At 43.9% G+C, this 11,053-nt stretch overlaps 1 protein-coding gene across 1 annotated transcript in view; it reads left to right on the top strand.

The window, feature by feature from the left end:
• Window positions 1–10,703, top strand: part of mgaa (MAX dimerization protein MGA a) — a 31,031-nt gene extending 20,328 nt beyond the window's left edge. Inside the window, exons 17-25 of the mRNA XM_037694796.1 lie at window positions 1,783–2,531; window positions 2,868–2,984; window positions 3,062–3,173; window positions 3,472–3,602; window positions 3,835–4,028; window positions 5,781–5,850; window positions 5,933–6,038; window positions 7,623–7,895; window positions 10,027–10,703. Coding sequence (XP_037550724.1) covers window positions 1,783–2,531; window positions 2,868–2,984; window positions 3,062–3,173; window positions 3,472–3,602; window positions 3,835–4,028; window positions 5,781–5,850; window positions 5,933–6,038; window positions 7,623–7,895; window positions 10,027–10,703 — 2,429 coding nt within the window. The remainder of the gene's footprint in view (window positions 1–1,782; window positions 2,532–2,867; window positions 2,985–3,061; window positions 3,174–3,471; window positions 3,603–3,834; window positions 4,029–5,780; window positions 5,851–5,932; window positions 6,039–7,622; window positions 7,896–10,026) is intronic.
• Window positions 10,704–11,053: the final 350 nt, after the last annotated feature.

Below are 11,053 nucleotides of genomic sequence, written 5' to 3'. Positions count from 1 at the left end.
AACCCTTCCCTCACTCTTGCAATGTTCTTAACAATGTTCTAAACTGTAAACACTTTAAAAGAGCACAGCGTGTCTTGATCTCGGTTCCCTGCGACGCCCACATCTCCGCCGCAGTCACACTCATTCTCATCGACTGTGTCTCTGCTGCACCTACCTTCCTTACACCTGCATAGAAGGCAGGGTAAATAAACAATTTAAATTTAAATAATAGTTTTAATAAACAATCCATGCCGCACAAATGGCGTGGATTGTTCATTCCTCGCCCTTTTTTTGCCCAAGACGGATACTTCTGCCCGCCCTTGACTTCTGCTCTGCTTTCAGACCACCGATTCCTGCTAAACCCCTCGTATAAGTTTAGTTTTTCTTGCATCTATGTGAATGACCCACACTTGTATTTTTGACCACGAACTCAGACCCCAGACTCTAGGAGTTGAGCTCTCAGAACCAAGCTCCGCATTCTGAAGAGTGTTTGTCGAACCTTCCAGGTGACACTCACGTATCACGTGATCCGTCCAAACCTCTCTGACGTCATCGCAGCTTCAGCTTCTCCACCTGTGATCGAGCTTTACAGAGACAGAGCGGACTTTCTCCTGATAAAACTTTCATGATGATCAGTTATCAGGTCATTAACTAACAGGGATTTAGAGGAAAGAGATCTGATGTTCAGTAAACCACATTTAAATATTTTATTCTTTTGTTCTGGTAAAGCAACTGTTTAGTTTAATTAGGTGTTTATGGCTTGATAATTTTACATTTTTAGAGCTGATTTTTGGTTTATTTAATTTGAGCTGTGGGCGAGTCGGCATTGTTTCAATGGGGTTTTGGGTGGGTAAGAGAGGAGAAGCAGCAGAGAGGTGTGGAAGACGACACCTCTGCTTCCTGGACTGGTTTCTAGGCTGCACCCTTGATTGTCAATAATTTGTATGTCCAACTGAATCAGCTCAGTTTTTAGAGAGAAGTGCTGCTCCATTCAAAGTGGGATGGATTCCATCTCTCCGCATCAGTCTAGGTTTCCCCCCAAATGCACTCCAGTTGTCTACAAATCCAACGTTGTTTTCAGAGCACCACCTGGACACCCAGTGGTTAAATGCCGACATACAACTAAACAGGTCGTCACTGGCCAGATTGGGGAGGGGTCCGGAGAAAACTACAGATTCCGACATAGTTTTTGCCAAGTTACACACTGAAGCAACATCGATTTTACTGATCTCTGATTTGCATAACCGAGTGTCATTTTCGCTGACGTGAATAACGATTTCACTGCATTAGCTGTAGTTTCATGTAGGATTCATTGACGCCTGCTCTGGTCCCTGGAATTCATTTGACTGTGGTCTGAGTCGCAAGAGCCACGTTTCGGACTTTGGGGCTACCAATAATGAGAGTCTGCTCCTCGGCGGGTGTCTCACTAAGCACGGAGAATACCTACTTGAAACTTGGAACGGGTCGGTGGTTAACCGGGGGCTTAATTTTAGCATTTCATTTACTTTGCACCGTCACCCAGCCGGCCTGTGGTTCTGGACTGCTAAGGGGAGGGAACTGATTTGAAACATGATTTGAAATGTGAGTTTTCATTCAACCTGTATTTATACAGGTTAGTCCCACTGAGCCTCAGGGACTTATTTACAAGCGAGACCTGTTGAGTTCATGGTGAACTGGGGGTTTAGGTCATGCTAGATCTTGCAATATTGTTTTACGGCTGTGACTGTCCTTTCTGACCAGATGTTTATAGTTTAAAGATGGCGTACATCATGAATTCTGTTTGAATTTGTCGTCCTCTTGTAGGTCTTGTAGGTCTTTCCTCCTCTTCCATGGTCATCCCTGCTTTGTCCTCTCTGACACCAGCTGTGGTAAATCCAGCTCTGACCACGCTGATCATGCCCTCCTCCTCTTCTTCGGTATCCTTATCTTCGGCCCCCTCTTCCTCTTCATCAGTGCCCTTATCTTTGTCATCGTCCTCCTCCTCTGTGATGCCCCTTGCTGGCCCCATCCACCCTCAGCCTGTTTTTGTGGCTAACCAGAGTCCCTGCGCCATTGAACTCTGCAGCCCCAGCAAAGAGCCCATCTTCGTTACCCAGGTGGTGAGGGCCCCACACTGTGTCCTACAGCCTCAGGACCCCAACCCCACTCCAGCCTCCGTGAACCTCATCTCCACAGAACCTTCCATTGGTCAAAGGACTGAGCAGGTGGTCAAAGCGGTGGCTGTAACTGCCAACCCTGAAGACTTGGTTGCCCTGCAAAAAACGGCACCCCCAAAAGTCTACCCCATTACCCTGCCCCCTGCAGAGACTCTTCCTAACACTGAGCTCCCATCTCCAGCACGGTCTCCCCCAGCCAAGATACCAGAACACGAGCTGGCCCGCGACCGGATGGATCTGGAGATCGTCAGCGTGGATGACAATGTGGAGTTTTTTATGGCGGAGAAGCAATCTGCAGATGTGGTGGACCTGTTGTCCACCAGCGACACGGAGGACTCGTCAGACTTCAGTGAGTCAGACAGAGAAGAGGACAAGCTGCTACATAAAAACACCAACGTAAGAGTCCTCGTTCATTCTCTAACAAGTCATGTTTTCAAAGTTTTACTTGACTAATAGAAACTTAAATAATCTAAAGGGTTGGTTTAGGTTTGAGGTCTGCTGCTGCTGGCTCTGAAAGAATTTGACAATAAGAGAAGTTGTAACAAACATCCCTTCATCCGGTTCTGGAAAAGAATGTCATAAATCTCAGTGAAGTAAACAGTGCATTGTGGAAACTGGCTTGGATAAAACCTCTCAACAGAGATCTGTATGCAGCAGCTGTAAACCCCCCCGAAAAGCAAGTTTAATCCTGTTTTCATACGTTAACGGGTGTTGATGTTTGTGTTTCTGCAGCGCCTCGCTCACATTATGGCCGAGAGGAAGCGCCGAGTGGAGCTGCAGCATAAGTTCGAAAACCTGCAGAAGGAGGTGGGACAGACTCGGATGTCCAAGCGGTCCACTCTGACGCAGGTCAGGAACCAACAGAAGGACCGGCTGCCTAGTCAGTTAACGGTTCCAGGATGAACACGGGCTGTGTGTTGTTGCAGGCATTCGAGCTGATCCAGGAGCTGAGGATCACCGAGGACGCTCTGAAGAGGACGAAGAGGAGGCTGAAGAGGAGGAGGGATGAATACACGTCCATACTTGCTTCTTCAGCAGGTCTGAACAGAAACCGGGTCACTATATCGCTTCAGGAATTATCCAGAGCAGGGTTTGGCAACATGTTGAATATATCAGCATCTGTCAGGTCCAAACCACCTACATTCACCTCTGGGGTGCACATGACGAGACCGAGGCAGATTTCTAAAAATATAGATCCTCACGGAGTGTCTGTAGAGATTATTTTTACTGTCTGTCACTAAAAACTGTTCGGCTGTAAATAAAAGACTGAAACGCTGTGACGATGCGTTGATCCGGATGAGTTTCTTTACGCTGACGCTGCTCTTTGTTTCTGTAGCAACAAAAGATAAGAGCAGTGATGGTGGTGACGATGTTGTGGTGGAGGTGGATTCAGACAACGTTATACAAGTCTCATCTGACGAGGAGAAACTGGCCGGCACAAACTCAAACTTGAAGGCTCAAACCAAAGTAAGAGTCAAATAGTTTTTAGCAGATATCTTAAAATCATCCTTATTTAGTGCTTTTAAATGTGTTTTACATTTCTTCTGATTTCACTTTTATTCCATATTTTCTCTCTTAATACAACATTTTTTTCCTCTGGAGTCCAAAACAAACCAGGAAATGATGAATAATGTCTTCAGTGTTTAGGCTGAGGACAAAAACAAAATGGCGTCTCAACAGCTTGTTGTGATTCGCTCAGGGTGCCGACGCAGCCGGTGAGTTATCAACTGAAGGCCAGCTGAGGTCACGTGAGGAGAAGAAGGCCATGACGAAGCTGAAGACGTGTCCTAGAGCTGCTGAGGTCAGTGTGGAGAGAATGAGGAGCAAGATGGAGAGGATGAGGAGCAAGATGGAGAGGATGAGGTGCAAGATGGAGAGGATGAAGAGATCAAAGTAAGAAGTGACGACACATCTTTAATTGTAGCAACTTGTAAAAAACATTTTATCTAAACACATATTTGTGTGGGGAATATTTTGACCGTTGTGAAGTGGGCTTCTGCAGAAAAGTTAACAGTATCTTACCTGTTGCAGATAGTTCTTTGAACAACTTTGAAGAATTAAATCTAGCTATCGCTAGTCTGAATGCAGCCGAGACCAAACTGCTGTAGTTTTTTATTTTCAGAAGTGGCATTGTAAGTGCTACAGCTAGCTGCTGCTGCTTGTGCTCAAAGAGAACCACATAATCCAGCCTGAATAACCATGAATAGCTCTGGTCAGAGATACTAAAACATCTGCCTACGCAATGTGTGACATCAGCAAGTACCCGGATCTCAGGCAAGCGGGACTTCAAGCACAACACGATAAGCGCTGTAGTCGTTTTAAAAAACAACGAGAAAATGGTTTCCATGAAGCTACGCTTGTTGCTACGGGACTAGCAATAGTGACAGCCGACGTGCTGACAAGCCTCATATGCATGTTATATGGTCGTGCTGTTTCCAAAGCTGATTCCTCAGGGAGAGAAATGATCATTGGGTTCGACTCTGATGCTCCGTTGGCTTCGACCGCACAAACAGGAACACGTGTGTACATATTTAATATGACACGTTCTATTCAAAATAGTTAAAAATACCATCGCCTTCGTGGCATTCTCTACCTGGAGTGGTGTGACAGCAGTCGAAAAGTTGGTTTATAGCTAAAACTAGCAAATCAAGGGAGAAAAATGAAATTTCCAAAAACTGATTGTGATAATAAGACAAAATAGAACTTATCAATTGTTTAAGAACCGTTTCACTTTTGTAAAATAGAGGAAAAGAACTGATAGCTGTGGCCATTGTTCATGCCTAGACCTGTCGCGATAAACTATAAATCAATTAATCAATTAATCACACGATAAATGAAAATAATCGACCTCATTTTCATTTATCAGCTTTATCGTTTCTTGGTGTCTCTTCTCTTTCTACTGAAGACACTGGATGACAAAAAGCTCAACTCCGGTGCTCTTCACTGACACTTCCCTTTCTCTTTTCGCTTTAAAATCCATTTAAACCGTCCAAAATCATGTTTTGGTATTGTTAAAAGCGGCTAAGCTGATAAGCTAAGTTACGAGCTAAGCTAATAGTGTGCCTTTGTCTAAAAAGTTGTTTTTCTCTACAAAAAGAAGCTGAGAACTTGTTTTCTGATGTTTATTAAAAGCTTTGTGTGAAAAATGCTATGCTAAAGAGCACAAATGACACAGAGTGTCTGCCATTTTGAGAACCAGAGAGAGACAGCCCGTGCCATGTCAAGGCAAGCAAGGGGCCTCCCTCCCATTTTTCTTAAAGACACGCTGCTCGCTCCTTCCTTTGGTTCAAATACTCATACTGCCATCCGGTGGTCGAAAAAGGTACTGCATGCAAAACGAATTTCCAAACATTTCTTCTTAAATTTGACAATAATTAGTAATTATTGTCAAATTTCAAACAATATTATCGTTTATCGCAATAATTTCTGTGACAATTAATCGCCCAGCAAAATTTGTTATCGTGACAGGCCTATTCATACCGTCTGACGTATTGTTTGTCTGACATCTGGGAGTTTTGCGGTTTCCCACAATACTAACCTCATTCCTGACCAGCGCTGTTGACAAACTGATGTCGGTGCCAGGAGAAGTTTTAAAAAGTGCATAAATCAGCTGCGAGGTTTAGAGACATGGTTCTTTGTTTACAGGGAAGAGAAAGAAACTTTAACCGCTGTCACGAACATCCCAACGTCTCCGAGGAGGCTGCTGCCAGATCAGGTACGCTCAGCTATTCAGCATCTCTTGACGCAACACAAACATAAACAAAGAGACAAACAAACAGGTTGTTTGTTGGTTTCAGGCTGCCCAGGAGATCAAGGCTCCACCGAGGGAGATGGAGATGCTGAAAAGCTTCAAGTCGAAACTGAACCATAAACAAGACACGGAGGAGCTCCTTAACACTTCAGGTTAGCCTTTTCCTGCTTCTCAAAGGAAACTCACATTTTGTATTTGTGTCTAAAGCTACCACCAGCTCAAATCAACATTTAAAGTAAAAAAAAAAGCTCAACAGTTTTGTGTGAAACATCTCCGGCTGCAGTGGGTCACAAAATTCATCACCCCCCATCGGTTTGTTCTTTGTGTTGTTGCCTTCATTTAAATGAATATTTTTAAATGTTTGGATGTTTTATTTTACACAATAATTACCACTTTGATGATGCACAATTTGATTTTGTCTTGAAACAAAAGTGAAATAAGAAAAAAAAACTAGCGTGCATAACTCTTCATCCTTTACGTTGGTCTTTGAGTCGTCAACTTTTGCAGCAGGAAGTCTCTCCTGTAACGTCTGGACTGTCTTTTTATTTTGCTCCATCTTTCATTAGTCCCTGCTAATGACAGGAACTGGAACTGAACAGACTGAATCAACACAACTGAACTGATCCTCCATCTCCTCCGGGGACATCTTGGTCCTCTTGAGTATGTCTCTGACTTTGTCTCTGTGTGGAGAGTTCTTTGGCCTTCTTGATGTCTCTTGACTGGTGGTAGCCCCTAACTGTTCACAGGTGGATCTTATTTATCCAATTATCTGAGTTCTGGAGGTGATGGCTTCAAAACAAAGGGGGTGAATACATTTGCACACATCACTTTTTGTATTTATATTTTTAGGATTTATTTAAGACCAGAACAAGGTCCTGCGAGTTAAATATTCTGATGCATGCTCAATAATCCCAGTAGAAAACACTTGAAGTCTGGAAACAGTCTTCACATTTTCTATCCTCCACTATTCACCGTAAAGTTATCAAGTGTGTTACAAAAAATAAATTAAACAAAAAAACAGCCTTCCCTGTTCAATGTTTAGTCAGTCAGTCGTGTATAGTGAAGGTCTAATTAGGATTGATCGCAGCAGCTTTTTGTTTCTAAAAGATTTCAGACAAACAATACATTTCACTGAGGACGACAAAGATAAAGTTGCCAACTCTGATATATTTTACCTCTACGTTAAATTCATTGTTCTGGATAAAGTTTTACAAGGCAATAGCATATGCTAGGTTATTTAAACGTTAGCTTGCTAACTTGAGAGGCACATAGCTAGTGACAAGCGGGTTGGAAGGATTGAAGAGATTTTTTTTATTTTACATATCATTTAAAAGAAATGTACCATGCTCTGTTCAGCAAAATATGTTACACGGTATTGCTCGCTGCGTCGGCTGCACTGAGAGTGAAACTTAAAATGAACGGCCATGACTTGAATGTAGTCTTCATGCGCCCTCTGCTGGATACATTGTACAATTACTGCTGGTTCCCAGGATTTTAGGGATGTACAGAAGTTTTTATATCCGCGCATAATGGGACAATTATCAACGTTACCGATATGTCCCCAAATACCTTTATCAACCTAAAATATCATCCCTACCGATATATCGGCCCTACCAATATATCGGGCCTACCCGTGGTTCGGTTGGGCTCTAGTAAGAAGATCCTCAGAGATCCAGTTGAATCAACTGAAGTGGACAGAAAGTTAATATGGATCTTTATTCTGTTCCTGGCTGCAGATGAGGAGGTGATGATGGTGGAGGAGAGGCTGCCAGCAGGGCGTGGACCTCCTGCTGCTTCACCTGCAAGAGATACCAAGGCTGATACAGCAACATGTGACCCACAAGCTCCTCCCCCTACTGTTGTGAAGCTGTCCAACTCTGCCCTAGCTCATCCTGGCATTTCCCACAATGCACCTGGAACTACGACGCTGACGAAGACGGTTCCAAATATCCTCTCTCGCTGTAAAAGTGCAGCTCGACTGTCGCCTCCGAGCGTGCTCGCTTCACAGAGTAAGAACTAGCTCTCTAATGACCGAGCCTTTCTTATGTTCCAGTTTTATTTAAATAGCTGAACGCAGCGGTGACCCTCGCTGATTTCAGTTTTCTTGTTTCCATTTTCTTTCTGCCTCAACGTTCAGCAGTTTTTATTTGTGCACTGCAGCCCTGGATTGTTCCAGAAAGCTGCCGCTTCATGATGTAATTTAAACCTCCACACTAACTTCTTGCAGAAATCTGTCACCCAGCTGCAGATCTAAAAATCCTCCCCAGTGTTTAGTGGGACGATCAACAGTTGCAGCTTCACCGTGCTTTCCTGTTTTTTTACCGGAGCCCCATAAACTCCTTCACACGTCAGGAAATAAACCGTTGCTGTGCTGCGTCAGCGTTTCCACTTGTTTATAATCGTCGATCCCCTCCTGCTCTTTGTTCACACCAGGCTGTAAAATAATCTGGCTGTGGGGAGTGAAGATTGTGAAAAGTTCAGGCTCGTTATTTTACTGCTCTCATATAAAAATCACGTTCAGCCCAGGTCTCACTGGGCTGGGGCTGATTTGAGATGCAGAAATGCAAGAAAACACTTTTTTTTTTTACTATTGGTGTTTAAAACGTAGTCGAGCACTTATTTAACTTGGAATTAATTGCAGCATTCATGACGTAGAAAATGTATTTTTTCATAATTTAGTGTCTTAATTTTGGCTCAGTTTGATTCTTTTTCGTTTCCAGCCCATCACAGTTTGCTTTCCTCTGTCGGCAAATCATCCCAAAGTTGTCTCCCGTCCCTCAGTGTCCGACTCGAGATGAGTTTGTGACGACTCTTAGAGAATACGTTTGTTTTATAAATCTTGCGTCCTGAGTTCTGTTCAGGCGACTGAGGCCAGGTTCTGCCACTCCCATGAGGAAACCTCGGGAACGTTTGGAGACATTTTGGAAATTCCCTCGCAGCACAGAACTCTAAACTGAAAATGGTTTTAATCACATGATCAGTATTTTTGCTGATTGGCTTCAGACTAAATGACTTCCTGTTTGATTGGACCTTCCAGGTACGCCTCTGTCTCAGTCTCTGTTGGCTCGGGTTCTGTCTCTGGTCAGGGAGGTGTTCTCAGGGGACCCCGCGCTGACCGTCAGCCCAGTGATCGTTGAGACCTCAGCTCTGCAGGCAGATCCCCCTACAGACCCCTAACACTTTGCTTTGACCAGAGCTGAGGCTGAGCTAGATCTGAATGATCCGGTCCAATTACTGTACCGACAGAACCTCCAGCTGTGGGTGTAACATCGTCTCTGCGTGTTCTGAAGAACTCAAACCTCAGATAAAAATGGTTTTAAAAAATGGAAACCAATCATTTCTCCAGTTGCTTTCTTAAAAAGAAAACTGTTGGATTTGTTTTGTCGGGTCCTTTGTTTCTGGTTTTCTTGACTTTGGAGTTCATTTCATGTGAGCTTTGCAACAAAAGACAAAATTTGAGTCACTTTTCTTCTAAAGGGGGCCGTGTCCTGATAGTACACGTTTAACACTAACTTTGTAGCTTGCAGTTTAAATCCCACGTGTTTTTTTTTTCTTTAAGTACTGAAAGTAAAGGAGATCAAACTGCATTTAAATTTTATTACTCCATATTCTCATATCAAAGTTTTCCTTCTGTCAACGTATAAATCAACACTTGCTGTATGTCGCAGTTTTATGAACTTTTATTTAAAATATGTAACTGTTTGCTTGTTTCCAAGTGCTTGTTGCCCTTTGTACCACTTTTGATCTTTTAAAGATTTGAGACATTTGCAGAAACATCTCAAAAAGTTAAACTCGTCCATTTTTCAGATTTATTACACACAGGGAGATAGTTCAAGCTGTTATTTTTGTTAATTTTAATAATTATAGCTGAAGTTCAGTTTTTATTTTTTATTATTTAGATTTTTTAATACTGTAATTAGAATATTACATAATAATAATAATAATAAAAATAAATTTAATTTTAATTCAGAAATATTAGCCGTCTGAGAAGTGTGTCCATGTACATGTAATCAGTATTGGGCCGGTCCTTTCACATGAATTCTTGCAGGATTTGGATATTTAGAAGTTCCCGTCTGAAAATAAATGTGAATCATTTATCTGTGAGAGGAAACAGCTGATTGTCACTGTTTGTTTTTACAGCAGCCGTCTCCAGCAGCCTGCCTCTCCTCGCTCAGACAGAAAGTACTCAGCATCATCATCGGACCCAGCTGGGTCCAGGCGCTCCTCGTGCGCTGTTCTACAGGAACCAGGACCCCCCTCTGACCCACAGACCTGCATCCTCATTCAGTCCATTTCCGACGATGGACTCCGATCTACAGCCGGGTGGAGGGCCTCCAGGTCCGGATCCCCAGCAGAACCCGGAGAGCGAGAGCCTGTCGTCTCTCCTCAACGAGATCGTGTTTCTCAACCAGACGACTGTTGTCATGGCAGCCGCAGAGCAAAAACCAGAAAAACTTTCCATTCAGGATCCTGGTGGGGCGGCTGCTCAGACACACACCCGCAGGACCCGGCTGAGGCAGCTGGACTCTGTGGATCCTGGACCGATTGACCTCACAGAGACCGGTAACAAGGCTGAGCAGCCAGGAACAGATTCTGTTAACACTAACTGTGGCATTTTAGCCCCGCCCCCTCTGCTGCACATGAAGATGGGCGGGACCAAAGTGGGCAGCCTCACCAGGATCGACAGCACGGCAATGGAGGGGGTAGGAAGCATGGGGGTCAGCAAGGGGGTCGGCAAGGGGGTCGGCAAGGGGGTCGGCTGGAGGCCGATGCCCAGGCTGGTCCCTCTGGGGGTCCAAGGAAACTCCCCGAGCTGACTGTAGGACTTCAGGGGTTCTGCAGGTCCGCAGGATTCTCATGGGTTTATTTTAACATGAACAGTCAGACCAAAACGTTTTTATTTTCTTTATTTTGTCAGTTTCTAAAGGAAACTGAAATCCTAAAGTTTTGGAGTTTTAAAACCACCACAAGTTTTTTTTTAGTTTCACATCAGACTGTTACCATGGCGATGCAGCATCCTGCAGCTGAAGACACAACAGCAATAAGTAAAAACAATTATTGACAACAATCCTGTGAAACGTACTGCTCAGCCTCGAGTCCTGAGACACCAACAGGATGAACCGCTCCAGGTCCGACTGCAGAATCCACACGTTCTGTCGTCTAAACT

Source organism: Nematolebias whitei, chromosome 21 (assembly GCF_014905685.2).
Source record: "Nematolebias whitei isolate Nwh7 chromosome 21, NemWhi1, whole genome shotgun sequence".
Classification (NCBI taxonomy): Eukaryota; Metazoa; Chordata; class Actinopteri; order Cyprinodontiformes; family Rivulidae; genus Nematolebias; species Nematolebias whitei.
The sequence above is the reverse complement of the archived record's forward strand: the minus strand, read 5'-3'. Positions and strand labels throughout refer to the sequence as shown.